This window comes from Microchirus variegatus (assembly GCF_963457635.1).
Source record: "Microchirus variegatus genome assembly, chromosome: 9".
In the NCBI taxonomy this organism is placed as follows: domain Eukaryota; kingdom Metazoa; phylum Chordata; class Actinopteri; order Pleuronectiformes; family Soleidae; genus Microchirus; species Microchirus variegatus.
Genome location: NC_139810.1, coordinates 16,701,956 through 16,719,914, shown reverse-complemented (window position 1 = coordinate 16,719,914; position 17,959 = coordinate 16,701,956). Strand labels below are relative to the sequence as shown.

General features: G+C 44.4%; 1 protein-coding gene across 1 annotated transcript in view; it reads right to left on the bottom strand.

Moving 5' to 3' along the window:
- celsr3 (cadherin, EGF LAG seven-pass G-type receptor 3) overlaps positions 1-17,415 on the bottom strand; it is a gene marked incomplete at both ends in the record, with an annotated part of 88,719 nt that extends 71,304 nt beyond the window's left edge. The window contains one exon of the mRNA XM_083895634.1: positions 11,796-17,415. Within this exon, the coding sequence (XP_083751760.1) occupies positions 11,796-17,415 (5,620 nt within the window). The remainder of the gene's footprint in view (positions 1-11,795) is intronic.
- Positions 17,416-17,959: the final 544 nt, after the last annotated feature.

Genomic DNA, 17,959 nt, shown 5'->3' with positions numbered 1-17,959 from the left:
CCCTCTCACTTATCGCGCACACACACACTCTCATGTGTATTGAAAACAAATCCACAGTGTACCACCACTCTGCACTTCACATGCAGACATGACATCAGTCAGCAGCTGGTTTGGTTGCAGAAACCATCAGCCTCCATTCTGCCTCTGCCCTTACATCTTCTTCTACTGCCATTACTGTTGAAAAACTCTAGTTTTTCTATCAAATTTACAAAAAATTTGTGAGGAAAAAAAACGTTTTTGTTTATTTGACATGCAAAAGAGGCTCCCATTTTTGCCCCTAGGCACCATGAACACGGCTTTACCTTATCTGCGGTGAGACGTTATTGTGTTAAAACAAATTGCCATTTCAGGGCAGAACACTGCATGTGGGGCTCTCTCGCTCTTGTAAATGGTTGCAGTCTCTGCAGCACCTGAGGCGCGCGGTGCGTCTGTAAGCAGCTTTCACCGCTTCTATCACAGTGACGACCGTCTGTTGCCTGAAAAGATCCCAAATTTAAATTTTCCAAACAATTGCTCCTATGAGGCGGTGTAACAGTGCAGCAGTAAGTGTTTGCTCAGAACACTTGATATAACCGGTAAAAAAAGAAAAAACAGGTCTCCTGTGATGTTTGTTTATGTGCGAGCCAATCATCAAACAAACACAGTCAGAGAATGTAAGCTGGACTGAATGAGATTCTAAATACAGTGATTAACATGGAAAGATGAATAGTGATGAACCCACGCTCAAATAAGAAAGATTTATCAGGATATTCTGAATCTGCTGACTGGTACAGGGAAGATTTTCACCAGTGATGGAAAATCAATGTTTCTAACAACATCACCAATACTATCGTCACCTCCGTCCGAAGCAATCAGCACAACTAGCAATGACCACACTCCACTATTTAGTATGTCTTCAAAACAAATAAGAAACAACTCCACTCTACAGTTATAGCGCGGCTTGACGCTACACGGTTTGGGAACCAGGGTACGTCGTCTTCCATTACTCCATATTACCTCGTTTACATGGGCGGGATTGTCATAGCACGGCTGCAGGAAACTGCCCTGACGTCAGTTTACACGAGACAACTAGTGATGATGAACAAAGTTATTTTCGTTTGTACTGAATCATTAGAATCAGTTAATTAAAAAGGTTAGTTCAGTAGGGATGTGAATCTTTGGGTGGCTCACGATTCGATTCGATTCCGATTCTTAGGTTCACGATTCGATTCAACCGATTCTCGATTCAAAAATTGATACAATGCATAGTGTGTTATGGCAAATTATGGCATCAAAACAATACAGTTCGTATAAGATAATGTGATAATGTGATCACACAAAGGCAAACTTGAGACAAAAGTAAACATTTGTTCTTTCAAAACAAATAAAAACTTACTGTACAAAAAAATAACTTGCATAAATAAAAGCTTAGGCTAGCTTCCTTTTTCTCTCAGAAGGGACAAAAATAAACTGTACACAAATAACACAAATTTTTTTTCAAAATTCGATTTTTGAAGTTTATGAACTGATTTAGAATCGTGGATGTTTAGAATCGTGATCCAAAAGTGAATCGATTTTTTTTCCCTACCCCTATAGTTCAGTGCTTCCTGCATGACCGGCGCAACGACATTGTCTGACGCAGTCACTGAACGGAAATACGACTAGGTTGTGATTCAGCTCACGATCCTTGCTAAATGTTGGAGATTAAATTAGGTTTTCAGGATTTTTTAAAAGTCTTTTTAACTGATCTATGACACTCTCTGACCAATCGGTGGCCAGCAGTCTGTTGACGTCACATTTTAGTATCGGCTCAGCTCGCTTTGAGCCTTGTAGAGTAGAGTTGAGTAAAGTCGTGCGAGAATTGTATAGTGGAAAAGCGCAACTAAGTTACGTATATTTGTTAATAAACTGAGAGTGTCAACATTAATCCTGAGTTTAAACAGGTTTTTCCCACCAGTGGGAATGTGTTTAATTGCATGGTTTTCACTCTTGGGTCAAATGCTATGCATTGCAGGTTTTTATCAGCTTTGGCTGCAGTTGGTGCATGCGCTAATGCTAATTTCTTTTCTGCTTCATTATTGCCAGTAATGCATCATTTCCAGTGTAGAATTTCAACACATATTCATCTGATCAGTAGCTGTAAGCCAGGAGAACTTTACTTTTTACAACTTTGGACAGTGCTCAATATTTTTCATTGTATGGTGTTTTCTCCTTCATGCGACCCTAATGATCCAAGTTCAAAAGTCCTGAGTGCACCCTCGAATTTAAAGGGAAAGAGACTTTTAAAACGGCTGCTGTCTATACCTTAGGACCATTGTGTTCCCATTTAAGGTAATCACAGGCCAAAAACTGTGGACCCATTTCAAAACAGACACAGCGGCAGAGACGATAAAACCTGATCTGAAAGATTAGCCAAGGAAAGCAAGATCTGATCCAAAAAGACCTGAGGTAAACCAGAATTGACCCAGCGATGAAACCCTAACACAGCTATAAACATGATCAGACAAACATCACCTGCAGCCCGTTGTCTCACAAACAGACAGTGAAGATCCTGTCTCCTGTTTCTCTCTCTGCCCTGATTTTGTTTGTTTAAATAATCACGTTAACAACGTTGCAGCACTAATGTGATAATGATTTATGCGACGCTAAACATAGCATGAAAGTTCCCATCTGTAAATGGCCGTTCCACATTTTCACTTCTTTGTGTATATCTCTCTCCTCCCTGGTGGCTGATTCGGTCTAAACTCCACATTTAGTCTCAGACGAGCACAATTAAAAAGACTAGAGATACTTATATTTCCTTATATTGGCTCCTGGATGTCTGAAAGCCCCGGCCTTTAAAGTAATAATTACCTTTAGCTGTATGTCTTGAGACTTGAGTTCTAATGTGTTTCTTATCTGATTTTTCCTTTGTGATTACATTAAAGATGTTGTTACTGAATAAACTTTACTCAGAGAGGAAGTTTTGGCCAATCATCCTGTAGCCCTTGGCAGTTTTGAAAGGCTAACACTGAACGCTCAGCGACAGGTGAAATGTTTCCTGTTCTCTCACAGTTAGGAATAACACGCCTCATTACGTTACAATGTGTTGAAGACACCGAGGTAGTTTTTTCTGTCTCATTTTGTGGCAGTTGTCTTGGTCTAATTGTTGTCCTCTTTTATGGCATTTCAGGGAACTCATCCAGCCATGTAAATGTAAGGGATAAATGTCAGCCCTCTAATTAAAGGAAACAGACAAAGCACCAGACATCCTGCAAGTGCATGGAGCCAAGCTGAGTCAGAATTTTCTCCAGTGTGAGTTCTTCCTGGTGAGTCATTATTTAAACAACACAAAGGCTCCAGCTAATGATCATCTTTCATCAACTGATCTAATGATTCCTTTATTAAATAATCAAATTGATATGATGCCCATAAAATGCAGAAAATGAGAGTCTCGCAACTAGATTTTTTCCCACAAACCAAACACATTTCATTTACGGTCACAAAAAAATATTCAGATTTGAGAAGCTGATGTCAGAGACCTTCCATAATGTCTTGACAAGCTATTACCTGTTGCAACATCTTTGCATAAACTCATATCAAATATGTTGAGGAAGGAGTGTAAAATCCTCATCTAGGTAACTTAATCTTGCAGCTTATTGTCTGAAAAAAAATTACTGTAAATAAGTCAGGTGGACAAACAATATGTAATATGTACTGTATATATGGTAGTATTATTTAAAGATGTACAATTGTTTTCATGTGATACAAATGTAAGTAACCAACAAAAAAAAGTGGATTTCAGGGACCACAGGCTTCTCTCAGCAGGGGTCATGAACAAGTCTACAACAAATCTCTCAGCAGGGAACATGGAATTCATATAATCTAAAGTTCAGTGAAAAATATTCACACACTAAATCCATCCTGCCTGGATTTTCTCTGCTCAAGAATTTCCCCCGGTGCATACCATTTCCTTATTTATCAGTGTTCGCCAGCAGTCGTCCTCTCTCGCTACAAAACCCCCAGCTGAGCCAGATGAGGCCGTGAACAGCTGTGCGACTAAACAGTAACAGTAAGTGACACCGAGTGCAAATCTAGCAAATCCTGCATATACGAAGCTGACACCTCAACAATAAGTTGAACCATCACTCCTGATTGAAGTGGAAAAAACACAGTTCAGCCTTTGCATAAAATAACAGAAGCCCTTTACTTAAGCTTACAGGGCTTACTTTCCTTTAAACATGAGCATTGCCTTATAGCAGGCACTCTGCTATGTGCTGGAGTTTAAGGTTGAATTCCAATTCCTTGCTTAACCCTCAATCTTAACCCTCAATCTCAAAAATGCACGTTCCCTCTAGTGCAAGTGCTGTCCCCATTCTCAGAAAAATTAAGTTGAGGGCTAAGTTTAAGGGCTGTATCGCCCTCAATATTGAGATTTTTCCGAGACCACCCTTGGGAGCAAGGGCTACCCAGAATGCATTGCGTGTTTTGCCATAACAAAGATGCCGCCGAAAGCAGCGGAACGAGTGAGCTACATATTAGAGTATTTTCTTTGTTAATAGAGATATAAAAATGATGAAAACCATTGTATTATCTTAGTTTAGGCACATATGGATTACTGACGTCATTGTTGCGTAACATTTATTTTTATTTTACGATCTTTTGTCAATAGCCGCGATCGTTTGCTATCGTTTACTTTTCAATAAGCCGTGGTGTGTGGTAACTGTCAGCTGAATATGTCTGTGGTTGTGGTATTTGTACGAGTATCATCTTATAACTAAGTGACAACCTAATAACTAGACTGACAAACGGATCGTAATAAATAATCGTGACGTAAATGTGTTCTTCTTTTTTGGAGTTGACAGACTGGACGCAGCTTTCGCGTTATTCTGCCCCCCACAGTCTGAAGACGTATCTGCATTTAAGGGGTGTCCCATTTCTAAGTGACAAAATAACCCTCAACACTTGGTTTTGCGGGCCAGTTAAGATTAAGGGTTGAGCTTGAGGGTTAAGATAGGAATTGGAATTGGCCCTAAGTGTCCGTAGGTGAGGCTCCTCAGCCGTAATGTCTCTGTCCTTCAGTGAGATGAAAAAAAACCATTGATCAATATAGGATTAATGTTTTTATACAGGACTGATACTGGATGTTTGACAGAAACAAAATAATGATGACCAAACACATTATAATCAATATTGTGTGAAAGATTGTCTGCTATTGAGGTGGATAGATGAATAGATGGATAGGACAAGGAAACAAAGGTGGAATTTTCAGCCGAGGTTAGCAAACACACACTCTCCCTCTCATACACATGGATTTTTACCCTATATAATGTTTTTATAGTCTGTGTCAATATGATAAAGATGTGGCCAGAGGTTTCTAATGGGTCTTAATTGTCTAATGGTAAAGGTTTCTGTATAATGAGGCTGCTACACTGTGGCTGTGGCCTGTGCATAAAGCATTCAGCATGTACGTCATCGTGGATGTTAAGTGTTGGGACACAGTGCTGTGGGTTTGAAGTCCTCTCACTCTCTTTTTCTGTCTTGCTATCGTTCTCTCATATACACTTATTACTGGACACCTAAATAAGTGGCAGGAGTGCCACCATGAAAATCCAAGTAGATCATCAATTCTGAAACACTCAGACCAGCTAATCTGGCTCCAATATGCCATATGCCATTCAAAGTTACTTTTAAGTAACCTTTCTTCCACATTCTAGTGCTCAGTTTTAACTTCAGCAAGTTGACTTGACCACGTGTACGTGCCTAAATGCCCGATTAGATGTGTGTTTAAAACCTGTGTACCTAATAAAGTGGGTCTATATGTAGAGACAGAGAGAGAGAGAGTGTGTGCGTGTAAGTGTAATAATTCAAACAGCAATAGAATATTCTCTTGGGCTTTGACCTTACTCAGCTGACCCACATGTAAATGCATTACTCGCCTTACACATGAAGGAAGCATCAGTGTACTCACCCATATATATATATTCCCTGTTAGGGCTTTACTTCACATCGGTATGTACGATAACTGAATTCATGAATTCAGGGTGCACTGACCTGTGTCAATTAGCAATGACACACATGTAGCACATGTGTGTATATATATATATTTATAAACATATATATGCTACAATGCTGTATACGTGCCCTACTCACCACATATTGTATAGCATTAACTGCTGTGACATTTAAAAAATAAACTTAATTAGCCATTTTGTTTGTATTCATTACAGAGCAAAATGATGATGTGTCATACAGAAGACATTTATGATAAAGGTGAACAACTGTACTGGGCTGTTGAGCCTTAAACAGTGGAGCTGTTATTGTAACAATTTCAAAAAGAAAGTCAGAGAGTCCAACTTTTTTGAGAAAAAGACATTGAAATAATAATGTTTATGATGTTATTTCACGTAATATCAAAATAAAAGTGTTGGTTTTGATATGGAACTACCAATACTTCACAATATAAACATACTTATGATACAAAATTAATGGATGAATTTAAAAAAAAAAAAAAAAACCTACAGAAATAACTGAAAACTTTATATTAAGTGGCGGGCAGCATAAAATTGATTGCAGGGCCGCATGTGGCCTGCAGGAGGTCAGTTTGGGACCTCTGATCTATGGTCTATAGATGATATAACCGTAATGCACACAGACAGCAGTCTATCAGCTAACCACTGTGACACTGACACATTTGTGCAGTGGTGTGAAGAGTGAGGAGATGGCATTTGACCTCGAGGCTGTAGGTGACCGAAGGCCAGTGGTTAACATCAGTGGATCTGAGTGATGAGGGAAAAGTGTGGAAAGTGTCTTGTCGTGTGGAGCAGATATCCTTTCCTTTTATGTGTTGAGCAAAGGTTTGCATCCAGTATTAGAGAGAATTATCACAGTCAGGGAGACACTAACAACCACTAAGATTAATGATGAGCATCCCTTTAGTCCCTTTATTTTGAACTATCCCTTTACCATCATTGCTCACACAAAAACACATTAAAGCTCACATAGAGTGGTCCTGTTGCATATATATGTGAGTTATGGAGGTCTACTTACATACATTAACTTGTTTTTATGGTCAAAAACCTCCTAGTTGCTGAAAACGAGCCGATAGAAATCTCTCTTTTCTGACGCTGTCCTCAGCTGTAATATTTCAGACTGAAATCTCACACCCAGAAGACAGAGTGTGATTGGCCAGCCAGTGTAGAGCCTTCCCAACTGTCTTGTGATTGGCCAATACCCGGAAGTGACATATTCAGCACACCAGCTCTCAGAAGTGCAGCTCCCTCCTCTGGAATGGTGGATGCACTGCTACTCATTATCAAAACATTGTTTTAACAATGTTTAAAAATAGCTTTGTCACGACTCCCCGCCGCAGTCCCTTTTATGACTTTGACCCGGAGTCAGACCCAGAGTCAGAAGACACTGAAACACCTCCTGTGAAACACCTCTTGTGAAACACCTCCTGCGGTTCAATGCACGCAACCGGATGTACCCAGACTAGTGCCTGGAGCAGGAGGATCTGCTGTTCAGGAGAAATGCTGTTTACGTAACCAGAAGGGAGATCTCGCTGAGCCAGAGATTACAATAAAACACAGCGTTCTCAGCAATGGCTGAACTGTTTGTTTTCGACACTTCAGGGCTTCGTAAACAAGGTAATGACGCAGATACACACTAAAGAACAGCGTTAATTGGAGCTTCCGGTCTAGGTCCGCTTTAATTAAAAACCCAAATTCAGATCAACCATGGGTGGAAAAATTCAAAAATAAGGCACTCTGTGTTCAGGTAAAATCTTATTCATTTTATGAGCATTAGGGCAAACAAACAGACCTTTATCTGCATCTGAAAAACACCTAGCCCTGTTTTTTTCTCCATTGTTAATGTTTAATGTTTTAACATCCAGCAGGAAACCTGGACTCCCTGGAACAATCTCTGACAGAGAGAATGTTATTTGATCCAGAGAAGTATTTAATATTTATGTTTTATGATCAATGCTGTTGTAGAGTAAAGCAAAAAAAATAAAATACCCTTGCCACACTGGCAACAGCAGGTGAGATCGCTCATGACCTGTAGCCTAATTTATACTTGCACAACAAACTGTAAAAGCAACTCTGATGTCATACAATACAACGCATAATGTCACTGATGAGAGTCTACAATGGATTTCCTTATTATCTACTGTCACAATCAAACCAACTGAAAAAAAAAACCTCAAAGCAATCAAAATTCCCAAATGATGAAACATAAAGACATTATGAAATTATGTTTGACCATAAAGTTCAATGACAGAAGAGCCGCAGTAAACAGTAGCTAAATGGAATTCAGCCATCATTCACTCTGTTGCTGTGACAAACACCGACTGTCGTTAAAACGCTGACACCACTGAGTTTTCCCTTCCATTCTTCACACGTGTTTTCTCTTCCATTACCAACTGCCTCGCAGATTACCAGCTCAAACCCATCTTCTTCACTGCTGACCACTTGAGCATTGCTCAAGGGCACCTTGAGCTGATATTGTTCAGGAGAATTTTCATTACTCGTCTCAACCAGCTGACCCAAATAATGCCATGTTTTGTGTGCGTGCGTGCGTGTATGTGCGTGTGTGTGTGTGTGTATGTGTGTGTAAAACTGCTGGCAATGCTATGTGCTATAAACATGGGAATTATCTTGTGAAACAACAGTCTGGAACTAAACATTTTGCAGGGGGAAAAATAGAAAGAAGGAAGACTTGGAGAGAAAATAGTAGGCAAAGAGATGAAGCGAGGCAAGGAAGTGGAAAGAATGAGGAAGTAAGAGAGCAGGACATGCTCTGTTCTCTCGGGCATGTATTGATATTATTCACTGAAAGAGACAATCCACTCAGATGTAAGGGTTTGAACCAGTGCACAGCGAGACTGGACACACACACACACACACACACACACAAACAAGATACACAAATACTTAAATGTACACATCTGCAGAAACACACACACACAATAAAATATACAACGCACTCCCATTTAAGTACACACAGAAACATGTAAGGAAAGGAAATAAGAGGGGGAAAAACAGGGAACAGGAAAGGAGGAAACGTTATGCTCGGATTACAAAGAGGTATAGAGGGACTGAGAAGAGTTGGGAAGAGAAGGGTGGATTACTGAATGTAAAAGATAGGACAATGGAGAGAAAGGCAGGGGAAAAAAGTGAGTTATATCATGCTGGGCCATGAGGAGAAAAGAGAGGAGGAAAAGGAGAGGGAAGGGGGGAACAAAACAACTGGAAAGCAAGATGATAAAACAGAGGAAGAGACAGAGATTCAAGGGGTAAAAGATGAGAATAAATGCAACCGTTCATCCAACACAGAGAGAAAACTGAGTGGAGGAAAGTGAGGGTTAGAGGAGGGAAGGGAAGTCCCAGATAACACACAACACACAATGCAAGCGACAGCAGCGTCTCAGACTCTCAGACTCTGTGGGCTGACTGTTGTTTCATTATAATCTCATAACTGTCACATCCTGGAGCAAAGAGAGAGATAGAGAGGAAAATACACATTCTAGTGCACATGCATCCATTGAGAGAGTTTATTGTATATACACACCCACTACTTTATTTGCTTTCACATTCACTCACCCATGTGTTCACTGGTTTATTCTGTCACTTTCTCCCTACTGCTTTTTTTTACGTCTGCATATGTTTTACTATCTTTTATGATTTTAATGTTAGTGTAAAGCACTTTGGCCAAAGTGCTTTATAAATAAAACGAGATTGGATGGGAAATAGTCACTCACTCACTCACTCGTTTGTTCTCTTGCAGTTATTTAATAATTCAAGTGTCCTCATTTGTTCACTCACTGTTTCACTCACCAATGTGTTTCCTTTCTTATCACTCACTCACTCACTCACTCACTCACCATGGGTCATGTATTCATTCATTCACCTATCCACCTCCATGCTAATTAAATATTGTTTTTTTAAGTAAAATAAATCAGCTGTGTTTTAAGCAACTTGATGAGAAAACAACACGTTTCTCACACTTTCTCCAATATTCACAGTTATTGAGTTATGAACTGCTCGTCCTACTCGCACATCAGTTGTTTCCATTCCTTCACCTTCTCACTTGTTCACTCATTCACTCATGTCAGTCATTTGATCACTAAAGTCACTCACTCATTGACTGTCTTTCACTTTTTTTAGTCACTGCTTCAGTTGAGCTCAATCCTTTTGTTTACACATTCATTCGATCACGTGTGTCACTCGCTCTATGATTCACTCACTCACACATCAGTGTAAATAGGGCAGCAGGTTACACACAGTCCCCAGCCAGTGCTCCTCCCTCACAGCTTTGTGACAGAACACAAACAGCAGTAACAAGGCCTTCAGAGCAACAATGCTGCTCTAATTATTTTTTTTTTAACTCTATTTGGCGTCTGAAAGCTTTGATCACTGACAGCAAAGAGGTTTGTAGAGCTTTTTATGAAGCCTTTATCTTAAAGCCTAAGCCTGGAAATGCAAGCAAACAAACAGCAAAAATACTTCTAAAAACAAATTAAAGCAACGCTGACTTAAATCCAAACAGTCAAGACAATTTTTTTAAATAAATGTATTCACTGGATGAAAAACAATCCTAGTTAGATGCACATAACCTCTAAACACCTTTTAATATGAGTTTAATAAAAAAAAGTAATTAATTATTAAATAATGTCCATGCATGAAGGGATCAGTGTAATGCTCGTCAAGATGCTACTGAAGCTTGTCAGGTAAGAAAAGCCGAAATGTCATGTAAAAAGTGAATATTCTGGGTCAAAATGGTCCTGGAAAACTGGTTCTCTTCATTTTTATGGCCCACGTTTCATAGAATTAAAAATTAATATCAACCTTTGTGTATAGAAGATTCGGTGGTGCACTGGACGGGGCTTTGTTAATATTTTATTTGGGTGGATGTTAGAAAAGATCAGTCTCACTTGTATTTTACAGCCTGTGAGTACAGAGTGAGCTCTGTCAGTCATAATTGTGTGCTACCTTGTTGCCTTACTCAATTTCTTTTCTTTAATTTTTCCAGAATAACTGTGACACCCAGGACTGCACATAGCCAACATCAGCTGTCAATCAAACCACGTGTGAGCGGTACTGCAGCATCAATCCCCGCTCACAACAAAACAACTCTTCTTCCACCAAGACAACTGTCATTTCCTGCTCACAACAGCACACCTCATAAACTGACAGCAGGCTGACTGATATCATAATCCCGTTATGGAAAACCTACTTTCACCTACCTCACAGTGTTGTCAAATATTTATTGAAATCCGTTTCTTCTCTTCGGTGACATGCACCGTCACAGTTCTCACACAAAATCCGCACTAAGCATTTTATATCCTCAACCTTTGTTTCGCACTTATCACCTTTTTCAACACGAAACCAACATCTGTTTCCCACTCTCACGTCCTTCCTGGTAAATCGGACTTGAGAGACAGTGTTCACAGTCACATGCTCACACAATTTCTCCCATGAGCCTTCTTATTAAGGTACAGGTGGCAGCAGATGTGTTAGACACAAGTAACAAGCACACTCAAACGCACAAACACACACACAATCAGTGGATTGTGTATCAAAAAGATGTGAAAAGAGAATGAAACGCAATCCATCATGCACACAAGGAAGCAAGTCCCACAGCTCAGCCAAATATCATCCATCCTTATCACTCTTCTTCTTCTTCATTTACACACAAACCTGTTGAGTACGAGTCCTTATCTTCACAGTTTTTTAAGAAACTGTGAATAAAGCTACAGGGGAATCAAAACTGACACACACACACGCATGCATACACACACCCTCTCACAGATTCCCCCCTCCATGGTCTCTTACCCGTGACGGTGATCAGCATGGGAGCCACCAGAGGCCTGTTGTTATCCAGTTTTCGGCTCAGTCGGATCTCTCCACTGGTGTGATTCAGGAGCAGCAGGTGAAGCTCGTTCCCCATGTCGATGGTGTAGTACAGCCTGTCTGACACATCGGGGTCGTGGGCGGGTACCCTCCCGATTACCCCGCTAGGGAAACTGTTGGAGCGGTTGGACACAAAGTTGTTGAAAATAATTTGGAAGTCCCGCAATGTGGGCCGATTGTCATTCTGGTCCACCAGTCGGATCCGTACAGTGGCTCTGCTGACTAGAGGAGCCGAGGTCGCCTGCACTACGATGACATACTCGTTGCGGGCCTCATAGTCAAGATCAATCAGGGAAGTGAGCTCCCCTGAAAAGATATCCATCTGGAAGATTTCAGGAATGTTACCTTCCACAATTTGGTACATGATCTGGGCATTCGCGCCCTCATCCGGGTCAGTGGCTGTGATCTGGGCCACCACCGAGCCCACGGCACTGTTTTCCTTCACTAAAACTTCAAAGTCATCAGCAGGGAAAACGGGGGCGTTGTCATTCACATCGAGAACCGTCACCTGGATGTGAACAGGAGTCCGCTGAGGTGGCACGCCGCGATCTACAGCGTAAGCGGTGAGCTCGTAGAACGGCACGCTCTCACGGTCTAAACGTCTGACCGTTCGTACGATGCCAGACGTAGGTTCAATGGTAAAATCTCCGTCCCCATCCTCGCCATTTTGAAAGGTGTACTGGACACGACCGTTGGCGTGTGCGTCGCGGTCTGTGGCAGAGATTTGGAGGACACTGGTGAAGGGAGGGGCATCTTCACTCACTGTTCCCTGATACCTAGGGCTGAGGAACTGCGGCGCGTTGTCATTCACGTCATTAACATTGACCTCGACATAAGTAGTATCTGCCTTCTGTGGTATGCCATTATCTTTAGCCGTTATGGCCAAAGTGTAGGTCATCTGATCCTCATAATCCAGCTCTGCCTGGAGTGTTATCGCTCCCGTTGCTGGGTCAATGCGGAATTGTGGGATGTTATCCTCAAGGAAGTATGTGATTCGAGCATTTTCACCAACATCGTCGTCTGTGGCACTGATCACAACCACAGTGCTTCCAGGTGGCTGATCCTCATTCACGCTAACAGAGTAGTGGGCGCTCTGGAACACAGGCCGGTGTGTATTGGCATCCGTGATGTTGACGTGTACTTGGCAGGTGTCGTGGAGCGTGCGGTCGGAGGCAGTGACTGTGAGAACATACCGCCGCTCCTGTTTGTAGTCCAGTGGGAGGGCTAAGGAGAGGAGTCCAGACCCTCCTGCTGTGCTGATAGCAAAGCGGTTTCTGGTGTTTCCTCCTGTTATTTGATACGTCACCGCGCTGTTGACATCGCGGTCTATTGCCGTCACAGTCACGACACTGGTACCAACCAAAGCGTCCTCATTCAGGCGAGCATAGTACTCCTTCTGGAGGAACTCGGGGCGGTTGTCATTAACATCCATCACTGTAATGGTAACGCTCGCTGTAGCAGAAAGAGGCGGCATTCCGTAATCCCTGGCCTCCACACCGAAGAAATAGTGTTCTACACTTTCTCGGTCGAGAAGGGTGCGGACTGTGACCCAGCCAGTGGCAGCATTGATAACGAAGGGTGTGTCAGAGCCGGTGCCAGTTAATCTGTACTCCAGACGAGCGTTATCACCAGAATCTGTATCGATTGCCTGGATGTGGAGGATAGAGCTTCCAACTGGGGCGCTCTCAAGCGCAGACGCCTGGAATGGCGTGGAGACAAATATTGGGGGGTTGTCATTAACGTCGGTCACTTGTACACTCACAATGCCAGTGTTGTTAGAGAGAGGTGGGCGACCATTGTCCTGTGCACGAACACGGAGTGTGTACTCCCGTTCAGACTCGTAGTCCAGCGGCGCCACCACCTGGATCTCACCTGTGACGCTGTCAATGGAAAACTGACCACGACTGTTACCGCTGATGATGTTGTAGTGAACGGCAGCGTTGCTGTCTTTGTCCCGGTCTGTCGCACTGACACGAAGGATATCAGAGTGAGGCCGGACGTCCTCCTTCACAGCCACCACGTATCGCTTTTCACTGAATTGTGGCACATTGTCGTTTTCATCCAGCACTGTAATGAAAACTTTTACGGTGGCAGAGCGTGGTCCCGGGTCTTTCCCCTGGTCACTGGCCTCCACCTGTAGAGTATAGTGTTCATTTGTTTCTCGGTCCACTGCTCCACGGGTTGTAATGAGGCCAGAGCGTGGGTCAATTTCAAAGGCCGAGCGTGCTATTGTAGCCTTGTCGCCAACAAACCGGTAACGAATATTGGCATTAGACGGGGAGTCTGAATCTGTTGCTCTGAGCTGTAAGATGGGATAGCCTTCCTCTACATTCTCCCTGATCGTCTCCCTGTACTCTGTCTGTTCAAATATTGGAGAATGGTCATTCCGGTCCGCCACAGTTATAGCAACCATTGTGGTGCCAGAAAGACGAGGGGAGCCATAATCAGTCCCTGTGACCCGGAAGTAATGCAGATCCATGTGTTCTCTGTCAAGAATCTGAGTGGAGGTGATCAGTCCTGTGTCTGGGTGAATGTGGAAGTAGTCAGATGAGCGACTGTTCATCAGTGGGGACATTGTGTAACCGACTCTGCCTGCATCTCCTGCATCTTGGTCTGAGGCAGACATGATGATGACTGAGGTGCCAGGCGGCTGGTTCTCAGCCACTTGTACTTGGTAATTGTACAGGGAGAAATGGGGATGTCTGTTGGCTGCGCGCCGTGAGCGAGGCCATGGCATCAGCGTTTTCCTCTCCCTCTCTCCCTGTGAGGTTTCATCATCTGCTACCATTATCAGTCGCTCCAGACTCCTCTCTCCCCTTGAGCTATGCCTCCCCTCATCTCTCTCCCCATCCACCTCTCCCTCCTTGTGGCTTTCATCCGCCTTGCTATCTTTTTTCTCCCTTTTGCTATTTAGCTGTGTGATGCCGGTGGTGCTAGTGCCCCCGTCCTGACCCTTCCCTCTTTCTGCCTCTCTCTCGCTCTGCTCTGCCTGGCTTGCCTTTGTTATTCCCTTTTCCCTCACCCACTCCGCCTCCTCTTCCCCTTCTCCCCCTGGTTCTCTCCCTCCCATCAGCCGCGCCTCTCTTTCGCCCTCCCCCACCTGTAATTTTCCTCCCCCAGCAGCAGCAGCATCAACAGCAGCGGACCCCTCCAAGCCCTCTCCCACCCACTCTCCCTCCTTCTCTCTTCCTCTCTCAGCCCCCATCTGCTGCATATGCGCCTGTCTGACACGTTCTAGCTCTAAAGGCACTTGCTTACCGGATTTTAATTGCATATGAGCATGATCCCGGTGCTCAGTGGCTGAAGAGTCAGTGGAAATGCTGTCAGCACACGCTGCTTGAACCATGTCATGCGGTGCGCTCTCCCACAGGTTTGGCTGCTGTGGAAGAGCGTTCCACAAGGATTTTTCCATTTCAGATCCACGACTTTGTCCATTTACCACATCAGTTCCCTTCTCCTCTTCGTTGTTGTTGTTATTGTTGTTGGAGTTGAAAGAGCTCCACAAAAACACACTGAGAGAGTCGAGCGAAGCTGTCCGTGGTACTGAAATCTCACCCAGAGACTCTTTATGCCATGTGGTGAGATTTGCTGATGTGAGTGATTTTATTCCACTTGCAGAATGAGACGTGGCTGACACGTTACGATGAGGTTTAACAGGAAGTTCAGCAGGTGATAAAAAGCCTGAGTCACCAAGAGGCTCTGATTCAGAAGTTGTTACTGTTTGAGCAGACAGTTGAAGAGGTTTGTATAGTTTTCCATCCACTGCATAATCGTCCATGTGTCTGTTGATAGGCGTGTTGAGCACCAGGCCAGGATATTTTAATGTGATTTCCTGAATTGTGCTGTTGCTGGATAAAACATGTTGGCCGTGCGGCTCAGTTATGTTGCTGGGGGTAAATTGGATGGGGAGATTTCTCTGAGCTATGCCTCCCTTGGGGACCATAAACTCAGCTAAATATCCATCCCCCATTTCTATTCTGTCCAAACAGCCGAAACAAGCACCGGGAAACACCCTGCTCTCTCCATGGGTTTGCCTGCTCTGCCCTTTAGTTCCTGGTGCTGATTTCCCATGTCGAAGCTCATTATTAAGCCTACATAGAAGCGACAGAATCGAGAAAACCAAATCATTATCCTGATAATTACATAAATTAATCTGTTGGTTGCCTTGTTTCACCCCTCCTCCATAATTCCCCTCTTTCCTACCATCCCTCCCTTCATCCCTAATTCTGGTATATCTGTACTTAGTCTTTGCGTAATGGAAAGGTGGCCCACAGCATCCCATGTGCCCCCTGGTACAGAGGTTAATCAATGTGTTACACCTGTGCGCTTCCTTTGCCTCCTTCTTATACCCTCCACTCCTCTCCCTCATGCACCCAGTAAAACAACTATCATCACCCCCTTCGTTGTTGCTGCTAAGGTTGATAACATTGTGCTTGTCCAAAACGGAACAATTACTGGTGGAGCCCCCATCACCATAAACAGCCTCGTTGTTGCAGCTGTTCTTGTAACCAGGATGTGGCTGCATTTTATCTCTGTCACAGACACAGATGTGGAAGGAATTACAAGCTGGAAAAGGACAGATACAGACCATATTTGATCTCCGGCTACAGACGGATGTTTTAGTGAAGCTCAGATTAAATCTGAAGGTGTGGTTTGAAGCCTGAGCATGTGATGAACTGTATCCACAAAGAGGGTGAATGCAACAAGAGCCACCGGTTGGCATGTGGCTGGGTGAGGGTTTGATGGCAACAGAGTGAGAGCGTGAAAACCAGCAGAGATGCTCTGATGTCGGAGAGCACCGTGAGCCCAGAGGCTTCTTCACCTCATGAGCCCTCTGTAACTCCTCTACCGGCGTCTTCCCTCCACTTCCGGGTGCCCCACGCAGACCAGAGGCGTGCACAAAGGCTCCGGCGCCGCCACGTTTAGTGAGGTGTGGCCTCGACGCCCGGCACCGTTGCGCGCACTCTCTAGTCCTTTGTACTGACCGTTTCTTGCCGTTTTGAACCGGCGACGAGGTGAAAGCAGGTGAACCGGGAGAGGAAACAACGCCCTTCCTCCTCTCCATCCTCCCTCTCTCAACTCCCTCCCCTGAGCTGACGCCATCTGAGCTCCTGCTCCGAGTACCTGGGTGGAGAGCGAGAGGGGGAGGAGAGGGTGAAAATACTGGACCATCGCCGCTCCACTTCCTCCAAACCGTCCCGGCTTGTTTCAGTCTCTCCCCACTCGTCCCGTCCTGTTTAAAACCTCCTGCTCGCTGCACTCCAGAGCTTCCATCAGTGTGTATCCGCTCTACGCTCCACCTGCCTGGGCGTAGACACCAGCTGCCAGTCTGTGACTCTCCTGCTTCCTCGCTCCGCTGCCGCTGTTGCTCCTGGCTCACTTTACCGGCGTCTCGATCGCAGAGGCCCGGGGTCCGTTGGGTGGAATCCCCTCCTGTGATCCCCGTCCCCGGGGTGAGGGCAAACAAAGGGCCGAGGAGAAGCAAGTGGAGAGCCAGAGACGAGAGCAGGAGCGGGGTGAAGCCCGACAGCAGTGCAGCCATTTAGTCTCTTCCTTTCTCTGTCTGTCCCCTCCTTTCTCCCTCACCTCTGCCTTTTCTCTCTTCCCGTGTCTCTAAGTGCGTCTTTCCTTTCCCCCGTTACTTCTCTCTTTCTCGCTCTCTCTCTCTTCCTTCCTTCGTTCCGGCTAGGTACACCAGTTCCAGCACCGCCGGCACCGCCCGACACCTTCCCCCAGGCTCCCCCGTCTCTGCGTCGGCCTGGAGAGTTGGCATCTACCCGCTGTGGTCCGTAGAGCTGGAGGTGTGAGCGTTAGGAGCGGCGCGGCGGCAGCAGCAGCATCTCTCCTCCCGTTCATTCACATCCAACATGGCTCACACACTCACACTGACTGACTGACTGGCTCACACACTCTCAGTCAGTGCACGCGTGCGCGTGTGTGTGTGCGTGTGTTGATGTGTGTGCGCTCCTCCTCCTCGTCCTCCAACGGCAGCTTCATACAGCACAGCCCGGTGGTACAGGCTACTATCCATCCATCCACGCACTCAAACACACAGTCACACTCTCCTCCTCTCTCCTTTTTTCACC